Source organism: Electrophorus electricus, chromosome 8, assembly GCF_013358815.1.
Source record: "Electrophorus electricus isolate fEleEle1 chromosome 8, fEleEle1.pri, whole genome shotgun sequence".
NCBI lineage: Eukaryota > Metazoa > Chordata > Actinopteri > Gymnotiformes > Gymnotidae > Electrophorus > Electrophorus electricus.
Genome location: NC_049542.1, coordinates 23,642,669 through 23,664,937, shown reverse-complemented (window position 1 = coordinate 23,664,937; position 22,269 = coordinate 23,642,669). Strand labels below are relative to the sequence as shown.

Genomic DNA, 22,269 nt, shown 5'->3' with positions numbered 1-22,269 from the left:
AAGCATGGAAGACTCATCCCATTTCCCCTGAAGCACCCCTCTCCCGGGCCGGTCTGTTCTGCTGACAGTGCTCCGGTGTGCATGCCTCCAGAACAGGGTTTCACACGCTCCGTCTCCCCCACCATGCTGCTGATGGGCCTCGGATCAACGAGAGAGCTGCATTTCCCGGCTATGAAGATGTCCATCACATACATGAGAGCCGGCAGGGAAGGCAGCGCGAAGATGAAAAAGCAGTGGGCTCACAGACACCTTCCAGCGCTGGATTGGCACTGACAGTGCAGAGTACAGCAGCAGGCCACTTAGCTCATGACAGAAGGGATCTTCTGACAAGTTTTATCCACCTAAAAAGGTATCTGACATACACGGCTTTACTAGAAACACCTGCTTTGTATGTGTACAAGTGGATACTATAGCTCCTGTGATGGCAGGCAGTTTGTATTAGGCAGCTCTAGCCATCTGCTAGTGTCTGACCACAGGACCACTGTTGAAACGGAGACCACCAGCCTTGCTGCTACTATGTTGTTGTCAACTGGGTGGTGTAGCAAACTCCACACTGCAGAAACATGTGGTCAGCAAGGGTCCTGTGGTCATCCACCAGTAAATAGGGCAGAGGATTGGCGATGAATTCTTTGTGCCAGGCTACAGCCTCTAAAATGACCCTGTAAAACAGGTGTACCTAATAAAGTGAGTGGTGGGTGTTACATTTGAGAAGAGGAAAAGACAACTGCCTTCTGCACTCTCAGTTCCACATTAAAATGTATAGCAGCAGAGCAGTGAACACAGCTTGACTGAAACTTTGCATGCTCTGTAATGCTGGGTAATTGATTGCTAATGGCCCCAGTACTGTGTACTGTGAATGGAGATGAGAGGATGACTCACCCCAGGAAGAGGGGTGGGGGGTTTGGAAGGAATGGTAAAATAGTGGAATGAGTCATCGCCACATTTCGTAGGTCTGTTTATATCTTCTGTGATACCTGACCGATAGATGGACATTCATACTGAGCGTTCCCTGGTTTAGCCAGAGCCAGTTTCATTGATGATATCAAAGTATTCACGCATGGCAGATATCAGAAGGGAAGAACAGCCCAGTACTCACCACAGAATTTACTGATCATTTATTGAACATATTTAGAGGGTAGTTTTCAAATTTCAAGCCTTTTACACAATGAAACAAACAAACAATAAAAGGGTGAAAGTATGCAATTAAATATGCAATTAAAAGATTGAAATCAAAAACATCTTACAAAAGTGGTAATGAGAAAACACAAGAAGACATAATGTAAAAGAGTGACTTAAAAGTGTTGTGTGGCAGTAATTAAGGTGTATTGCTGTGAAGCGTCCATGGCTATAAACATCTTCATGTGCTCTGATCTTCATGACTACTGTGAATGGAGAGGTGTGACAGGCACGCAGACCTTTTTTTTCCCTCTTCTTGATAGGGTGGATTACATGACAGAGAGGTTGCCAGGTAACCACAGAGGAGTAGGTGTGTATGAGGTTAACCGCTTCAGCTTATGTGGTCAGGTGATGTACTGCTGCCAACACTCCCTGATTCTCAGGCTGTACACAAGAACTAATGATAAATGCAACTTTAATGAACCTCTGATCTTGTAAGTGAGATTATGTAATCAAAAATCAAATGAAATGAACAGCACAAACTTGTGGATGACATAAAGAAGACAACTTATACTTTTCTCACATTAATAAACTGAGAGAGTACCAAGAACTACTAATTCACTGCATGAGAGATGATGTTCTCTGAAAACAAATCATGTACAAATCACTGATGCTCTGAAAAGAAAAACAACACTATATCATTACATCTGAGCAAGACTAGCTTGGAGTATCAAGATCTTCAGAGGTTTGTGTTTATATGAAGTACTTAAGAAGTAGGCTGGACACTCTCTACTTTGGAAACAGCAAACAGACCAGCTCCATCACCTGCTGCTGGACTGGGAGGCTTGGTGACCAGCTTTGCAGCTCTGCTCCCATGCTCTCTAGTGTCTGGCCTGGGTGTGGGTCTGGACAAGGCTGACACCAGGAAGCCAGCAGCCAGCAGCAGCCCCCCAAGACTGAGCATGCCTGTGCCAGCCTGCACACAGGCCTGCAGCCCCTGGTTGTGCCGCACCGCCTTCTGGTCCACGAACAGAAGTTCCCCTTCCCCGAATGCCTCGATCCGGGAGGGCACGACGAATCCCATGGCTAGCACCACCAGGCCAGCAGCCAGCACTACCGTTCCCAACACGAGAGGGACCTAAGAAAGAGTGCCAACATGTTCACGGCCAGTCACTGGCTGCTTTCTACTTGTGAAAGCCTTTTCCCAAATGTGTACAGAAGCTCACCCTGCAGATGCCAGCACTCCAGCACTGTGGTGAGCTCTGGCCTGGAGACTCCTCCTGCTCCCACACAGAGGCTGTGCACTCCTCGTAGAAGTGGTGCAGGTATGATTTTACTCCAAAACCATGGCAACCAGAGCCCGACATGCTCTTAATGCGCTCTGATCCACAGCCCTCCAAGCAATAAGCCATCTTTTGAACAGACACATGCATGCGCGCACGCACACACACACACACACACACACACACACACACACACACACACACACACACACACACACACACACACACATCACAGCATCCTTATATCTGGTACACTAACACATTTTGGATATAAACCACTGGATTGCTATTCATCAAATGCTGTGTGTAAAGCTGAGAAATAAAATATCATCTGGTCAGTAGCTTTTGTCTCTTTCTTCTATGTCACCTTTTTTCTTGACAAGTATCATTTAGATTTGGTCTTTGTAAGTGATTTGAGAAAGGCGTACTCCCAAGCATGCGAGTTTAAGCACTAGGTAATGATAGTGACTAGTATTGGAGTATTGGTGTTTTTCAGATAACAGATTTGAAATACAATCAGTTAAATACTGGATGATCACAAATGACTGGATTTGCTTCCATTATCTTTTTGCTTTGTATGAATGAGAGTGAACTGGATATGCTTGCAGTTATTTTTGATTAGGAGGTGACTGGCCAACCGCAGATGAGTCATTCTCTCAAACACAACACCTTTCTTGCACACACACCCTTCAACAGCCATGATTTTCACTCCCTGCCCTAAACATTTTTCCCATCATGCCTAATTCAGCTCTTAAAAGACGCGACAATTATTTAAATCAGATGTGTTGACGTTAGTAAAATGTAACACTGTACAGTGCTGAAGTGTCTACGAGTCTCGGACCGAAAACCATTTTTTTCTACTACATGACTATTGTATTCATTTCAGAATCCTTCTTCAGATTTGTTGCTACATATTGCTCGAGCATGTTTTCTGCTTATAGCCGGGTGTTTTGTTGTCGTGCGAACGCCGAGTGTGCTTATATTATGCGCAACGTCTTTTAACCTTTGTAAAATAGTAATAATAAAAAATAAAATTTTGGTGTACAGTTGCATGTATGAAAATGGCATACACGCCTTATCTGTTTATTTTTGATGTTTATAGTGTTTGGTCATAGTGGTTGGTTAACAGGTTCCTGAAGTTAATTCAGCAATAAAAAATGTATATGTCAAATTATTCTCCTACGAGTAAATACGCTCACATATGTAACACAATATACGTTTACTGAAATTGAATAAAGTCTTAACTAATCAACAAGTATCCTTTGCAAACATAATTTACATTTATAATAATTTTCTCCATTGTAGTCATTGTTCAACGCGACAATAATAACTATTTAAGGCTTTTAGCGCCACAGACTAAGTGAGAGTTAAGGAAGAAAAATACAGTAATACCGAGATTGGACAGGGATCCTCGCGGCTTCTTCGCGTGCGTCCCATCACTCGTCGCGTCTGTTCACCGACGCGCACACCAACGCGCACGCGCAATAACCGGATTTTGTCGAGTTAACTTGCTTCGATACGGATAGTAAAGGTGGCGATGATGACCGAAGTATAAAATAATGGCCAGGCATACATTAAAAAGCGACCATCATCTGTGTCTGTAAGAAATGTGTTAATCTGAACAACGAAAGTATGATATGCATGCGGGATAATTCCAAATAAATTACACATAAGTACTACTGCAACTGAACGTCATCAAACTGTAACCTTTAAATTGAACTTAATGATGATCTTTAACACAAAAAAGCATAATGCTTGTATATCATCCCAAACATTCTTTCAGTTTATGTTTGCTCAAACTCCCACTGCTTTCCCCCGCCTTATAGAAGATTGATTTCCATGGTTACACATGCAGTAAAACATATGATGAGTGGCCTCGGAGCTGTAAATGAGGACCGGGTTAAAAGTTGCAAGAGAGTTACAGCAGCCATAAACTTTAATACATGTTCTGCACTTGAGATAAAAAAAGACGATGAAGAACAGTCTATACAGTCTCGCGTATGTCTGCTTCTCCCGCCATAACTGTAGAGTTACCCTAACTGCATGATAACACAGAGTTAAAAGAGAATGGCGACAGTGGGCCTCAACCAAATGTAATAAATAACATTCCTGTGGAAGTGCTGGTAATGTGAGTAATGTTTGGAGTGAATGTGAGTAGTTTTATTTTATGTTTATAATCTAAAGCACATTTGATGATCTAGTGATACGCTCATCATGCAGTTTCGAAGCACGCCATCATTACACTTGCCATACAAGTGACATATATAGTGATGATAATATAGTAATATATTTAGTATACAAGATTTCCAGTGTAGCTAGAGATTCAGAAACATGTTGCTTGCACGGCTGATGAAGGATCTATATCTAAACTGCCCCATTCATGTTTCTCTAGAAACCTTGTGTACTGCATTTTTACTGTCTCTCTCTCTCTCTACATATATATTACTGTCTCTCTCTGCATATATTACTGTCTCTCTCTCTACATATATATTACTGTCTCCCTCTCTCTACATATATATTACTGTCTCTCTCTACATAGATATTACTGTCTCTCTCTCTCTACATATATATTACTGTCTCTCTCTACATATATATTACTGTCTCTCTTTCTACATATATATTACTGTCTCTCTACATATATATTACTGTCTCCCTCTCTCTACATATATATTACTCTCTCTCTCTCTACATATATTACTGTCTCTCTCTCTACATATATATTACTGTCTCCCTCTCTCTACATATATTACTGTCTCTCTCTCGCTACATATATTACTGTCTCTCTCTCTACATATATATTACTGTCTCTCTCTACATATATATTACTGTCTCTCTCTCTCTACATATATTACTGTCTCTGTCTCTACATATATATTACTGTCTCTCTACATATATATTACTGTCTCCCTCTCTCTACATATATATTACTCTCTCTCTCTCTCTACATATATATTACTGTCTCTCTCTCTCTACATATATTACTGTCTCTCTCTCTACATATATATTACTGTCTCCCTCTCTCTACATATATTACTGTCTCTCTCTCGCTACATATATTACTGTCTCTCTCTCTACATATATATTACTGTCTCTCTCTACATATATATTACTGTCTCTCTCTCTACATATATTACTGTCTCTCTCTCTACATATATATTACTGTCTCTCTCTCTACATATATATTACTGTCTCTCTCTACATATATATTACTGTCTCTCTCTCTACATATATTACTGTCTCTATCTACATATATATTACTGTCTCTCGCTACATATATATTACTGTCTCTCTCTACATATATATTACTGTCTCCCTCTCTCTACATATATATTACTGTCTCTCTCTACATATATTACTATCTCTCACTACATATATATTACTCTCTCTCTCTCTCTCTACATGTATATTACTGTCTCTCTCTCTACATATATATTTATACAAATCTTGGAAAAAATAAGAAATCACTGCAAAATTCTCAGTTTCTCTGTTTTTGTTATTTATAGGTTTGTGTTTGAGTAGAATGAACATTTTTGTTCTATTCCATAAACTGCAAGAAACATTTCTCCAAAATTACAAATAGAATTATTGTCATTTACAGCATTTAGTTGTAGAAAAAAAAATCTGGTCAAAATAATAAAAGTGACCTTGAATAATGCAAAGAAAACAAGATCACATTCATTTTAAAACAAAATAATAATCTTTTAATTTAGGAACAGCTTTCATGCTTCTAGCATGCTCTCCACCAGTATTTCTCATTGCTCGTTAAATAAGATTTGGTACAGGTGATCACCTAATCAGTACCTCATTAAGTTGAACAAGGTACACCATTCATGTAGAGATTAAAGTTTGGAGTGGTTTCTTATTTTTTTCAGAGGTATATATAGAAAAAGCATGCCAGCTCAGACAACACTCAGATTAACAAACTCTGTGCTGAATGTTGACAAACTAAAGCAATTTGTTTGTAGTAAGGGCACTACTGGAATGCCATTACAACACCAAGCCCAGTGAAAGAGGTTACAACACACATGAGGGGATTTTGGACGAGAAGGATGTGACCCAGACTCACAGAAAAAAAGACCCATTCCCTGTTTTAACCATCGCTCAAATATTATCTAATGAAGCCACCTCTTGAAATGAATGAAATGTGAAATGGAATAAAAATGAGGAAAAGTCACTTGACAGTGAATGCTGCTTCTGCCTAAGTGATAAAAGGTAACAGAATCATTATACACAAAAATTAAATAATACCAGCCTGTGTAGTGGACACTTTGAGATCCTTGTGGAAGATGATCATAACTAAGCTAATTACTGGTATAGGCTCACCTGACACACTGCCCAGCTACCATCAGCCCTTATTGTGGATCCACCCAAAGCTGAAATGGAGCAGTAGTGGAAGAGCATATGGGAAAATTAATCAACACATGAAACCAGTGCTTAGTGGTTGAGAGATCTGAAAGCAGAGCACCACAATCTCCCAGAGCAGAAATTGGTCATCATCACAACAGCAGATGTCCAAGAGCAGGTGACAAACATGAAGAACTGGGCAGCACTTAGGCCTGACATGATCCATGATCCTACTGGCTAAAAAACTAACATTTCTCCATGGCTGCCTAGCAGAACAAATGAACCAGCTGCTAGCCACTGGCACCCATCTGGACTGACTAACGCATGGCAGGACAGTAATGTTAATGAAGGATCCAAATAAAGGACAAGCACCTTCAGACTACAGACATATAACCTACCTGTCCACTATGAGGAAGCTCCTGTCAGGAATATGAACAGGCAAAGCTGATTGAGCATATGTGCAAGCCCATAATCACTACCAAAAAGGAGATCAGAAACAACACCAGAGGCTATTCATAATTCCAGCTACTGAGAGATAGAGCTGTCAACCAGGATACCAAGATCAGACAGAACAACCTCACCATTGCCTGAACTGACTGCAAGAAGGTGTAAAACTCAATGACACACACAAGGATACTTGTGTGAACAGCTCCATATAAAATCTGTAGTACCATAAGAGCCTTCATACAGAACTCAGTGGAACACAGTAAGACAATGGTAGAAGCCATAATGTCCAAATAACCATAAAGTGTGTTATGTACCAAGGAGATGTACTCTCTACCACTGCTGTTCTGTATCGTTATGGATAAACTTAGTGAGATCACCACTAAGAGTGAGCATGGATATAGATTCCTGAGCAGTGTTACCATCAGTCATCTCCTATACATGGATGAGATCACATTGTGTGCCAAGACAGAAACGGACAATGACTGATTACAGGATCTACAGTAAGGACATTCAGGCTGGAGAAGTGTGGTTGGCAGATTTATTTATTTATTTTTGGGATCAGTGCCGAGGGGAAATTAACTATCACATAGATATATCACAGACCTGGAGGAGAGCTTTAAAGACCTGTGGATTCTCCAATCATACAGGAACTATGACATATCTCCAAAGGGTAAGGCAGGTATTCAGGAGTCAGCTAAATGGTAGTAAGATCATAAAATCATGTATGCTCTGCCAGTCATCAGATACCCAGCAGGTACAATAAGCTGGCTAAGAGCTGGCAGCTGCCAACGTTAAAACCAGAAAACGTATCAAAGGCTGCAGACTACCTGGAAGGAAGGGACACTGTTTACATCACTGTCCAGCATATGACTTAAAACATCCAAGTGTACATCCTTCTAAGTATCGGCGCGCAAGAATGTGCTGATGAAAGAGAGCTTCAAACAGATATGGGAAACATGTTCCACCATGGAAACAAAAGAGATTCCATGTCAGGATAATCCCCTTCATGGAATGTACCACTGACAAATAGTAGGGGTGACTGACATAAGACCATCCTTCCAATAGCTGGAAAAGGTAGGACTGAAGGACAGCATAGAGACATTAATCATGCTATAGCACAAGAACAAACACTAAGTACTGGGTTTGTCAAAGCATGTGTACAGATGAACCCCTGATACAACACACAGTGAGAGACACAGCAAAGTGACAGGGATCATATACAGAAACATATGCAAGGAATATGAGCTGGATGCCCTGAGGTCCAAATCTGAGGAACCACACAGATTGGTGGACTATAGCTAACATCTTGTGGGTCCTCCAGATTCAGATGAGATGGTGTGCCAACCTCACATAGTGTTTGCAAATTATGGAAAAGTTCAAAGAAAGGAATATAAGAAATTGGAAAAATAACATGGACTGAAAGAAGAAATAGACAGAATGCGGAAGATTAACACCAATGTTTTCCCAGTGGTGATTGGACCTGTGACCCCTAAGTTGGAGGAGTGGCTGCAACAGATCCCAGAAATGTCAAGCTTGACCTCAGCCCAAAAGAACACAATCCTAGGAATGCAATAAATACTGCACCACACCATCAACCTCCCAGGCCTCTGGTAGAAGACTCAAGTATGAAGAAAAAGGTATGAATGATGAGACATGTGTTTTATTTTATTTTAATTTATTCAATTTATTTATTTATATAGGTGCTACAATATGGTAGTAAAACCACAAATCAGCATTCATTAGAGTTACCAAAACCTGAGCAGAGTCTTCTTTGTTTTGTCAAATCTTTGAATGACACAATAACATACATAAAATGGCTCCATATATGGCTCTGCCCACTGTGTAGCAAACTACAACCTACCTGAAAGAACTGACGTAGCTGAGAGCACCAAGTGGTAGAAGTTCATGTAGTTTTCAACACAGCTGGGGCAAATATCTCATACCTCCCATCTACCGTAAATGAATAGCCTGGTTTCACATATCCATTAAATCTTTAAATCATTTGTTACTTTTTCCCCAGCGTCACTTCATCGATCATTGCCTCGGCGCTGTCCTTGGTGCTGAAGATCTACACCGATAACTGTCCAATCCTAATCAACTTCAGTAAAAGTTTTGCTTTTTGCTGTTAAAAAAGTTAACAACACACGAATTGACACACACACACACACACACACACACACACACACACACACACACACACACACACACACACACACACACACACACACACACACACAAACAAACAAGGAGCCAAACAAAAATGCAGAGCTATCGCTTGAAATCGACTGGGTTAGTGCTAATGTACTTTACATTTAAAACTTCATTAACGTCAGACCCAACTAAAACATGTCATGTAGTCTATGAGCACACACACACACACACACACACACACACACACACACACACACACACACACACACACACACACACACACACACACACACACAAAACACAATTCGTGGATGTTTAGGCAAGTAAAAGCATTCTTAACAAATCTTACTGAGTGACTAGCAAAAAAGCACGTTATGTCTTTCTCTTGATGTTCTTTTTAGTAGTCGGAAGATGTGAATATTAAAACTGCGGGGACACGTCAAGGGCCGGAGTGTGAGGATAATGTGATCATTATGTTGGTGAGCCAGCGAAGCATAAACGCTATCATCGCCTGTGCCTTTCTCGCTTTCCATTCGTATTTGATATATGGAGTACTTAGACGGAGTCGTGGGGAAACCACGACAAGTTCAAAAAGTCAGGAGACGTGCTTTCAGACACAACGCGTCACAGCCAGGTCTCTTGTGCGGGAAGTTGGCGAAATATTACATCATCCATAGGATAAAACAACGGAGGATTCCTTTAGTAAATGTAATATCAGCCTAAGAAACCTTACATATTGTAATAAGTGTTTCCTCAAGCTCCCGGGTGTCTTGTCTCATCTGATTTACATCGAAATATTTGAGCCATCACATTACGTTATCACTAGACTAGGGCTGATAAAGGCTAAATTGATTAGAGCTGAAGCTGTTAGAAGAGTAAACCCAACGTGACCTGCTACATTCGTGAACGGTCGCACGAACGTAAGATGTACACGATCGTTTATTGCAGTTATCATATAATTAAGATTAAGTTAGATTACAGTTCATTACTGAGCAACAGAAGTTCTCTCATATGTGTTTAAATGTTAGATCAATGCTGTTCTTCAATTCCTAGCAGATAGTTATGCATTCTGTCTGTATTTTTATTTATTTATTTATTTATTTTTGCAGACATCATGGCCTACATTCTGTAGACGCAGAAGCGCTGACTGGAAGACGAGCCAAAGCACATCGCCTGAACACTAGATGGCGATATCACCCCAGATAGTGTACGTTAGCCAGAGTCCTAGGTGGAAGGTGCACGTGTTGGTCTACTTGCAGTCGCTAGTTATAATGTAAACATTTCGCAAACCAAGATCATGTGTTTTTAAATTTTTTTTAATTACTCTTCTGTGATCGATCGTTGTTAACGAATATCACACGAATAGGAAACGTCCATCTGAACAGTGGAACAGGACGACATCCGTTATTATAAATCTGCAGTAGTTATCTTTCAGAACAGATTCAAGTGAGAGAGAAATTATATCTGTTAGTGTAAATGGGTACAGGTGTTTTTGAATGGTGTGTTACTACAATTTGTAGGATCCTTTTTCTGAGCGTCTGCCTAAACTTAATAACTACCCAGTATATGATAATATAAAAGGTTCAGGTAAATTAACAAATGTATTACAGTTACTGAAACTGTGACTTGAAAAAGAGAGTGTGCATGGTACTTTCTGAAATGTTCTTAAATAATTTTATGAGGTGTTCATTTTCATAATAATATTCAAGACCAGAAAAAGAAGTAAGGCTGCGTAAAGGAGTAAATAAGGCAGATTTGACCCATTTGACATACTGCTGGTGTGTGTGTGTGTGTAAAACTCTGCATTAACAGTCCAAACACATAAACCCCATAACCATTAAAGGGCACATTTGTAGGTTTCAGTGCGTGGAGGTGACCATGTCATACATGGCCACGGTTCCAGTGTTGGCTCAGTGCTTCGCCCACATCCTCCACTAAGCCCCCCTCACCAGCCCCTGCCATCTGTCCCACTATCCTGCACAGTGAGCTTACACTGCACACAGCCTGAGGGCATGTGGGCGGCGGGGTGGGCGGTGGGGGGGGGTAGGTCCACAGCACAGCAGCCCTGACATCTGTTGTCTTCCTGGGCTTCATGTGGGGGCCCCTGGGGTCCGAAAGAACAGAGGCCCACGCAGCCGTGCTGCCCCATTGTTTCTATACTGAATTAGCGTGACGAGGAGAGAGTGGCTCTTGCCAACGCTCTCACTGGTTGTGCTCCTATGGGGGGGTTGGGTTGGGGGGGGGGAGCTTCGTGCCATTTGCTACGGTCGTTAAGCTGTAAGGTCAATTTGACCTAAATTAATATTTAAATTTTATGGAATGTTATGGACATGGTGTGACAGTTGGTGTACGCACACGCATTATGTGTGTTGAGGCTTGTACATTTGCATATGTTATTAATCAGGGGTATAACTTTTCAGAAGGGTTGTGTTAGGCAGTTAATGTAATCACTGAGCAAGTGTTGTAATCACTGCTTTTGTCGTATAGGCTTAAAAAATATCCTGCAAAGACGCAGAATTTTGACAGAATATACTGCTTTCTGCTCAGCTAAATTATGGATATTAGCAGCACTTTGGAGAGCACCTCTTATAATTTCTAAACTGGAATAATGTATTCGATTATAAAATTCTCCAAGATGAACAAGGGAAAAGAATCAAACTCTCAAGGTCTTGTTTTTCTTGTTTCTCGACACAACGCTGGAAGCCAGGGCATGCCCCCTTCCTGTTCTCTCTCTCTCTCTCTCTCTCTCTCTCTCTCTCTCTCTCTCTCCCTCTCCCTCTCTCCCTCTATCGCTCCTTTTCCTTGCTGAGCGAGTAGCAGAGTGCATGGCAGAGTGTCCTCTTTCATCTCAGGAGCGATCAATAATGTACGGGACTCCCAGGCTCTCGGAGGAGAGCGGCTCCGGCTGCAGCCGCTCCTGTGCTCTGTGTAGCACTGACAGCCCTTCTCAGTGCCCTGCCTGCCAGAACCAGCCCAGGCCTCCAATTAAAGCCCAGTGCTTCGAGAGTCTGGCAGCCTGCGTGCATCCACAGCTCGCCTCAAAGAGTCTCCTGCAACCCCCTCTTTTTCCCCCAACCCCTGGAGACCCTCTGACCTACTCCCCCACACCGTATTGATCTTCAGGCAGATGTAAAAGACTATTGAGGTCATCATTCATTTTTTATCATTCCCAAGAAAATGTCAAAACGTGCGGCAAAAGCATCTGCGTGTCAGGCATAATGGGCGGTGAGGCGATGCAGCGGCCGTGTGCTGGGCGGCTGCACTGATGGGCAGGCCCGTGGCTAGCTCTGCATGGCCGAGACATCTCTTCCTCAGCTGCAGCCGAGTGGCATGGCCCGCAGCCGGGCGTCTGCCTTGAAAGTCAGTGACCCGCGTGGCAGCATAAAGCGTTCTCTGATCCACTCTTCAGGGCCAAACATCTCACGTGGCCGCCGCCGTTACCGCCGTTCCTGCCGTTCCTGCCGTTCCTGCCAACAGCCTCAGAGGGAGCATGGAGCTGAGGTTGATGGCCGAGGTAATGACTGATCTATACGCAAGCAGGAGCGCTGTGAGCCACAGGCTGTTGCTGCTGTGTGTTAGATACTGACTGCCGGTAATGACACACAGCTGATAGTGCAGTATATATCAACGTGTGATGAAACATTCAGACATTCCCACTGTGCTGGAGCTCATCTGACCTGGGTTAATTGGGTGTATTTACGGCCACCCACCCAACCTTGAAAACACACACACGCACACGCACAGGCACACAAACACACACACACACACACACAACTGGCTCTCTGATAAATATTTAATTTTCATCAAACCTCCTTTTAGTGTTGCCTTTCCGCTCTTCTGTGAGTGGTCGGTGGTTGTCGTAACAGACCTGACCTTTCTCCCTCGCCCCTCAGCATGGCCCTCGGCAACTGCCTCAGCACCGCTCGTCTGTCTGACAGGTGGCGCGTGTGGGCCAAGGGATTTTCACGTCTGCATTCCGTCTGCATGCAGATGGAAGATATGCCATCATCCCTTCTCTGGCCTGTGGGTCTGGACTATCCAGCCTCAGCTGGAAAGACATGATAAACCCGTGTTATTCTCACCAGAAGGAGTTGCCATTGCTGGAGTGGAAAAAAGGGAACAGAAAACAGTGATGTCTGCGTTTGTGGTAGTTGTTACCATCCTACAAATCAGCTGTGTTAGAAGTGGCAGATATGGCTTTTAGGGTCTCCCTTCTGGAGGAGGGAAGCAGGTCAAATCTGGCCTGCACAGCTAAGCAGTCATGCACCCCAATTTATGGCCAGCTCCAGAACAGGGCATCTTTGTGTAGAGGCCTTCGCCTTAGCTTCAACTTACCCTTGTATTTGGCACCTTGCCTGCACTTCTCTGTACCTTCAACCAGTTCTAAGGTGTATGCTATATTTCCTCTCTTCCACACACATTATTTTTTGGTGAATAATTTTTTAGGGCTTTTTTTTTTTTGTTGTTGGATCATCAGTACAACATCTGATTCTATATGTTTATGTACATAACTGCTATGGTGAGTTTCATTAAACAGTGTCTTGGACTTGGATCTTTTTATATTGGTCCATATTTCCTGCTGAAAGACGAAGGTCTATTGAGCTAATTATCTCTCTCCATTTCCATACATAGAGGCTGAAATGTAACGATAAGAAGCAGGCCCTTCTGCTTTCTGTAATGAGCTTCCATATGAGTAATAGACACTGGCTGCAGCACTGGGGAATATCAATGACAAGACTTCACGACAGCCTTAATTACCTAAATGTCCATGCCTCGTGAACCACGGGCCCAGTTCCTTCTTCTCTGCCTGGGGCTCCTTCTGCCACTCCAACACACATTTGCAGACTGGATCCATGCAGCATGGGAAGGATGTGCGTGTAAGAGTGATTATGGCCAGACATTGGCTCTCGCACAACAAGCGAGCCATTTTTCTAAAAATTGAAACAATAATTAAAAAAAAGAGGTCTGGGGGGAAAGTAGAGGAAAAGTTGTGTGAGCCACCGGCACAGTGGTGTGAAAATCTACCTCCCTCCTTGCACCTGTCTGTGTGAGACTGGGAGGCTTTGGTGCGCCTTAATGAAACTTAGCGTTCTGCTCATCGGAATAAAACAGCTGCTACACTCTGCAGAGAGAGAGATAGAGAGAGGTGGGCTGACAACACCTCCGGTGGCGTTAATTAGACCAACCAAACATGCAGTCAAGGGGAGGCGGCTCACAGAGCATACATTAGGAGAGGGGAGTGTGCCAGGGTGCATGGATGTTATTACCATACGGGGAACATGAAAACAATTAGGAATGCTCACCTGCAGTGTTCACTGTACAGACAGAAGCATTGTGTTCTCACATTTTATTAAGTATAGGAAGAGAGTATGGTCTTACTGAACAGAGCATTTTATGCTCAGATATTGAATTGTGCTGGTGTTCAGGCATATGTGTGTATAGCGTGTGTGAATATGAGATGGTGAAAGTGTTAGGGCAGAGCTCCCACTCTGCGTTCAGCTCCTCTCCCCGTTCCAAGTGTTGTTTCCTGTGGTTGGGGAGAGGAGGAGCTGACAGAGGCACAGTCAGCCTGGAGCGAGAGAAAACGCACACGGCCTGTTTTGATCTCCGCGTCTATCAGACAGGGATGAATCACAGAATGTGAGCTGGCATGCGAGTGCCTGCCAACTCGTTCTCACAGTACAGGATCATTGCCATACATTTTAAACTGCTTTGGTGTGGGTGTGTGTGTGTGTGTGTGTGTGTGTGTGTGTGCCTGGAGTTTTTTTTTTAAAATATGTATGACGTTTGTCTCATATGTTTTTTACACACTGCATGTTTCAGAAGTGTGTACAGTATGCAACATTTTTATTTAGGTTTTGAAAATCTATAATGAGATAAGGAAGTGTTAAATATGAGGAACATCAAGACTATAATTTCAGAACACATATAATCAGTGGAAACTAAATTGATAAATGAGCATTTGAAATTATCCCATAAGAGTAATTGTACTGTGTGTGTGTATTCAAATCACTTATCATTTTGTTTGATAAAAGAGCCAATGGCAATGGCAGCTTTTCCTGAGGGAGAAATGCACATTTCCTAAATGTGTTATGCAGAAAGGTGAATACACATTTCTAAACCACAACTCTTCTGTGAGAAATTTATAAAAAAGAAAAAGTAAAGAGAGAGAGAGAGAGAGAGAGAGAGAGAGAGAGAGAGAGAGAGAGAGAGAGAGAGAGAGAGACTCTCTTTCTTGTAATTGACAGTCATTCTCATGTCAGACTGTCTTTATACATATTTAATGTAAATGCTTTATGATACCATCTCACAATCTTACAATTGTCAGAGGCTGGAATATACTTATATTAATAAAAGCAGGACTAACTGGATTCGAACTTGGCTGTGTTTGCTGGCGTGGACGGCCTGTCCGTGCACAGCATGGCTGGGATTCAGATGTAATGGGTCCTGTGTTTATTTAAATGTTTTTTCCATCATGGGCTGTAAAGCGAAGGAGTAAGACACTGCAGCAGTAAACAGGCCCATGACTTACTGATTTATGGGCCATTAGGAGCTGAGAGGCACTTTACTGCACTAAGCTAATCTGAGCTCTGCTGGCAGTGCTGTGTGCATGTGTTTTTGTGTCTGTGTGTGTGTGTGTGTGTGTGTGTGTGTGTGTGTGTGTTTGTGTCAGAGTGTGTGTGTGTGTATGCACGTGTTTGTGTGTGTGCATGTGCACACAGCTAGTATTACACTAGTATTACACACACACACACACACACACACACACACACACACACACACACACACACACACCATCTACAAAATCTAAGAAGTGAATCTGCATCATCACATTAAGCCCCCATAGGCAAAAAACAGTGTAAACTTGACACATTAGTTGAGCAATAAGTAGGGCCATTGCCTTAAAATGAATACCTTGCAATCCCTGTGCAATTCATCTTAGAATTAATTTCCTCTCCTGCAGCAATGAGACAGTGAAGCAATGTGATGATACCATTTGCATTAACATACTCAGAGAGCTTTTCCTCTCACATACATGACAGCCACATTACCTTTGGCTACTGCATTTAATGGTGAATTTTTTTGCGAACTTTTGGCCTCATGTTAATTACATTCACACACATCCTTTCTAGAAACAGAAACCAATGAGCTGCTTCCAGTGTGGGTCTGACCTAACTCTCTTACTGCCTATGGCATTAGACCACTGATAGGCCATTCAGCTCTTTCAGCTGTCCCACAGAAACCTGGCCGCCCTAGAGAGGAGAAGCCTAAACTTCAGAGGGGTCAATCCTCCCATAGTGCCACATTGTCCCCTCTCTCTTTAGGGGTCCATTAACATTTACAGCCATTGATCATATAAGTCCGATGATCTTGCTCAAGGTGTGGATAACCTTTTCCAAACAACTAAACAGAGCCTACAGTGGCCATAAGTTACACTGTACCGCATGGATTTGAAAGGGCAATGTTGTCATTTGGGATGGAGGAACATATTATAATCGCTATGATCTAAATGATTAATCTTGAGCTGAACTGGGGTTAAGTGGAGGTGATGCTGAGGCTAAGAGATTTCACTCCATTGCATGGTGTGTGTGAGGAGGTTTCCATTCTCTGTCAGTGGTCTGGAGCTTCTGCTAATTCCTACTTTCTAATATCTAGAGGTTAATATTTTTATTTAGTCAGTTTGTTTGTTTTTTTGTGGCAAAATAAATCCTGGAGACTCTGAATCCACAAAGCAGGAAAATACAAGGTGGTCCATGATATCTGCAACTTCGCATGCTTACTGTGGGATTCTAAATGTATAAGGCATGACCATCACAGTGGTCCTTTATTGAGAAGAACAGAGTGTCGTCTTATTGTAGCGTGTGCATTAGTCCCTGAATACAGTCATACAGATCTTGTAAATTTTGTCTGAATCTAATTTCTCAGATAATTATCATTTTTAGCAGGCTCCACCATGCTACACACAGGATTCACCCTAGAGCTGAGTGGTAATACAATAGAATCAGATATGTGAGGCTCTCAAAGTATTTCTGAAGAAAAACAATGGATTCCATCATTTGTGGTCATTATTTAATGAACAAATAATCTACAGATTATCTAGAAGAAAGTGTTCCATGTCATTGGAAAGCTACAAACTCCCATTCTGGCTAAATAACATGTTCACTTCTTCCCAGATTTTTAGGTCATCGAAAATCTACTGTAACTTCTTATCATGACCAGTGTCAATGCACAGCATGGTCAAACAGACACCCCCCCCCCCCCCCCAAACAAACAACCAAAAAAAAAAACCCAACAAAACATTAACGTAACGTTATGTAAAGTAAAATAAGGTCATAGGTTGGTAATAACGCGCTGCATTTACTCAGTTACATTTACTTAAGTACCTTTAAGTAATTGTAGAGTTGTTTTAAAAGAGTGTACTTTATAATCTTACTCGAGTACATCTGAGTTACATTTTAAAATTACTTTTTACATTTTGTACGTTTCGCCACGTCCTGTCAAGTGTGGGAGGGTTGGTGAATACTCTAAAGATGAACACCGAATGAACACCGGTTGGTGAATACTCTAAAGATGAACTACCGCTTTGCTTCAGTAAGCTACACGACTACACAGATATACCGAATAGCGAACAGGCACGTTTTTTTTTTTGGCGTGAGACTCAAATTGTTACATTATGAAAAGTAGCTCGCAATATATTACTTTCTAGAAGGCTCATATATCTAAACGTGAAATCGTTGCTTGCTCGTCCATAATGCTCTTTCATTATTGTTATGAAAGTGAAGTATGGTCGGATATTAATGATATTCTAAGGAAAAAAAAGACCAGGTAGAAAAATAAATGCAGTGTCTGCACTGAACTCATGAACTCAAGAATATAAAGGTGTCAAGTTTATAGAATTAAGGTTTGTTATTGATTGTATATATATTTTTCGACCACATACAGACACAGTTGTTAGCTAGGCAGCGTAGGATATCTAGCTATCAAGCTAATTACAAGTTAAATATAACGAACTGTAAGATCTTTAGTAAGCTACATTGGGCAAGAGCGCGGAACATTCCCAGAAACTGTATTAATCACAAACTGATCACCAAATCCAACGTGTCGCTTGTGACTTAAGTTATATGCACAAGGAACTCATATATGAAAAACCTCATGTAGCTTAAACATAACACATGAACTAAGTCGGGCATAGGCCCAGAGCTAAGAAAAACAGCTGTTTATAAAGTGTTTCCAGAATTTCTCTATCAACCATAGTTTTTTGTTTTATTATATTTGCATCCATACATGTATGGAATTTAGGAGACATCTAACAAAGTACGTTTAGCTGTCTAAGATAGGACAAACAGTTTTCAACTGATTACACTCACATATCGTTATGTATAGCAGGTAACATAAGGTAATGCATACATGTACAGATGAAGTGATGACTAGGTAAAGAACAAACATGGAGCAATTAGCAGACCAGCTGAATCACAGAATGTGAAAGCAAGAACTGAATCACAACAGTTGAAGCTGAACCAAAAATTAATGTTGCACTGCAACAACAATCCTAAACCTCAAGCAAATTCACAATGGAAGCAGTTCTAGGTGCTCAAATGCACCCAGATTTTTCAGAGTTGATGCAAAAAACTCAGGAAACAATAAGCAAAGTGTACGTAAAGTTTTTTTTCTGCAAAATATCAATTGTAATTCATATATTTTGCTAGATTTATGTATTTATTCAAAAGCAAAATATAATGCACGCTTTATCATCAAAACCTGTGCACATACCTGCTAATACAAATAAATACAAATCAGCATATGATAAATAATAGTGTCCTGTGTATTCTACAATACCACATGATCTCACCGGCGTCAGATAATATCTCCTGTCCTTTACTCCTACACCATGATTACACTAGAGCACAGTGGTATGGAGTGTGACCTTTAATCAATATCATTAGTATATGTTGTTAGTAGAAAAGCAGTGGTGATGAGCTTTTTGGAACGGCAGTGGAATCTCAGCTAGGGCATGTGATAGATTTAATGGTGACTGCTTGACCTTTCAGTGCATCACGGGTCTAAAAATGCATATGTGAGTAAAGAGCAAAGACGTTGCTGCTGGGGCGAAACACACACACACACACACACACACACACACACACACACACACACACACACACACACACACACACACACACACACACACACACACACACACATTTTGTAGTGTAAAAAAAGTAAATCATCATATCAGCACCAGGTTTCTCTGGATTTCCTGAAAATGTATGAAAACACACACGCTCTCTCTCTCTCTCTCTCTCTCTCTCTCTCTCTCTCTCTCTCTCTCTCTCTCTCTCTCTCTCTCTCTCTCTCTCTCTCTCTCACACACACACACACACACACACACACACATTTCTCCTGTGTTCTTTGTCTGCTTTGGCTAGTGTAATGCTCCTCAGCCCACCACTTACTCTAGTGTGTCAGCTCTATTTCTTGAGACAATGTGCTGTTTTATCATACTGCGAATTCTCTTCTGAGCTCCATACCATTTTACAAGCCACTGAACCTCTACAGATAAGCCTATGTGGAACAGGAGACAGAGTGGCTGGCCATAAAGAGAAATGTACTGAGAGAGAGAGAGAGAGAGAGAGAGAGAGAGAGAGAGAGAGAGAGAGAGAGAGAGAGAGTGTGTGTGTGTGGCTAGGGTGTTGATAACATACATTCAGGATAAAGTATTGAATGATTCAACAATGTAACTGAATATGACTTTGTTACAATAAAATATGCCTTTTACTGAGCAAGTGAAAGGCATTAGGTATACTTGCACATGCTTGCAAGAGTGTTGTAGAAATCATGTTATGCACACACATATAAATACTCACAAGTGGAGATAAGAGAAAAGAGGTTCATTAGCACTGAATAAATAAACATTTCTGTGTGAATGCAACTTCCAAAGATGGAAAATGTTAGTATACTCCTTTTAATAGATAAACTGTGTACAATTTGCATCAGATGAAAAAAAAAAAAAAACAGGTGCAAATCTGAATAGTGGTAAGTGGTAAAACATTGAAGCAGATCTGCAGAGCTCTTAGGCACTCTCTGAAGGCAGACAGCTAATTCCAGTGTGTCACAGGGATGATAACAGGCATTCAGGAGAAACTATATAATTCAACCATATAACTAAATATGATTTTGTTATAATAAAAATCTATAAAAGTTTTACTGAAGAAGTGCATTGAACGAGGTATACACATGCTTACTTGAAGGATCATCTTGAAAAGTGAATGACACACACACACAAAGACACATGGGTAGTGGAGGTTCATTAGCACTGAATAAATAAATGTTTCTATGAAAGGTGTGAATGAACTTCAAAAAGTCCTGTAGCTTTTGAAACAAATTAAATGCATAAAAAAGGAAGTGAACGTATTTAATGTGTTTTCAGACACATTTGGACATTTATTCATCACAGCTATTGTGATATGTGTATGTGTATGTATTAGGCTTTTATGAATGTAACATGAATACCCCATGTCTGAATATGTTCACAGTCAGGAGTCATTCAAAGAGCTTCATGCATGCATCTGCATTTGTGTGTGTGTGTGTGTGTGATAGTGAGGTGTGGCTTTTTGTTTACAGTATGTGCAAGCTATTTTATATGATTTTGAAATCAACTTCAGAGGATAAGGCGGACATCTTAACATAAAACAACTGTGGCTGCAAACCTCAGAGAATATGACATTTTATAGTGTGTAGTGTTTCAATGAAAGTGCTGGGGGAGAGTTGTGTACAGTGTGTACACAACTATGTTGTGTACACAACTTCTGCAGGATAGTTGTGTACAGTGCACTTACCACAAGCTCTCTCATTATCAGTCTGTTATCATTCATCACGTGACACACAGGCTCTTGCTGAAGGTCAACATGAGGTCATCTCAGTAGAGAGCTTCGATCTCTATAGCATCACGTAGCCCACTAGATTTTGCTCTGTTGGCAGTGTTAGCGTTAGCGTTAGTGTGTGTGTGTGTGTGTGTGTGTGTGTGTGTGTGTGTGTCCTGATGCAGAGTCTGCTGGACGGTAAGAGGCTGAAGGGACCTTTCTCAACCACTTTTAACAAGTGAGTACAGGGCACCAGGCCAAAACCCAGGAGAAGGGGCCAGTGCAGCTTTGTATGTGTGCGCAAGAAAGAGAGGCAGGTGCCTGCAGCACAATGAAGCTTCTGATTGTTCAAACGCCCTATAGAGCAGGGAGATACACAATGCTGTTTTTTAAAGCCTTTCTTCTCCTCCATCCACTAGTTACCAACACAAGCCCTCTGTTTCGGCAGTATACAGAGTGCATTCATTTACTACTACACACATTTCACCTAACAAAGACCTTTGGTGTTAATGATGCATTGAGTAGCACAGAGCAAATCATAGGCCACCTTGAAGTCTTGGCCTCAAGTGTGTCACGGCACAATAAGTTATCATACTCATGAATGTGCAGGAGCAGGCTAAACAGAATCAGCAACAATGACTGAATTTGAAATGCTTGTTACGTCATATTAGGAAAAAAGATTTAAAAAACAATAAAAATAGGCACAATTCATGTAAACATTGCAAGAGCCCCTCAGTTTAATTCAAGCATAACAAACAGAACCGGACCTCATGCAAGGTGTTTGCAATCAAGGGGAAAATTGTGATTTACTCTCCAAGAAACACTAATGGCTTTGATCTGGTGTCCTGCTGAACTAGCACAAAACACAAGCTGTGTTTGGATAATAAAATTACTTTCACATATCACTGCGAACTTCTCTTAAGTTAATACTGGCTTGAAGAAGTCCAGAGCCTTGGCTCTGCTCTCTTTAGGTGGAGGGAACTTTTTAAAATTTTCTCTGTGTTTTTCAGGATTGAGTGCCCAGTATTGGAAATGAACATACTTGTTAAGCTCATGTTCCCAATCAG

At 41.4% G+C, this 22,269-nt stretch overlaps 1 protein-coding gene and 1 long non-coding RNA gene across 3 annotated transcripts in view; one reads left to right on the top strand and one right to left on the bottom strand.

Annotated features, from left to right (window-relative positions):
- Positions 1 to 22,269, top strand: part of LOC118241890 — a 36,420-nt gene that overhangs the window by 4,627 nt on the left and 9,524 nt on the right. The gene's annotated exons all lie outside the window — the stretch shown is intronic.
- Positions 920 to 3,850, bottom strand: nrsn1l (neurensin 1-like). Its single transcript, XM_027019997.2, has 3 exons — positions 3,792 to 3,850; positions 2,343 to 2,528; positions 920 to 2,254 (listed from the first exon to the last, which is right to left on the bottom strand). The coding sequence occupies exons 1-3, from the start codon at positions 3,834 to 3,836 to the stop codon at positions 1,883 to 1,885; spliced, it is 603 nt and encodes a 200-aa protein (XP_026875798.2). The 5' UTR covers positions 3,837 to 3,850; the 3' UTR covers positions 920 to 1,882.

Excerpts from the sequence above, each read along its gene's own strand:
- nrsn1l (XM_027019997.2), bottom strand. The coding sequence starts at position 3,836 with ATGGGACGCACGCGAAGAAGCCGCGAGGATCCCTGTCCAATCTCG. Across the intron at positions 2,529-3,791 it reads AGGATCCCTGTCCAATCTCG|ATGGCTTATTGCTTGGAGGG; the intron begins GTATTACTGTAT and ends TCTGTTCAAAAG. Across the intron at positions 2,255-2,342 it reads GGAGTGCTGGCATCTGCAGG|GTCCCTCTCGTGTTGGGAAC; the intron begins GTGAGCTTCTGT and ends ACTCTTTCTTAG.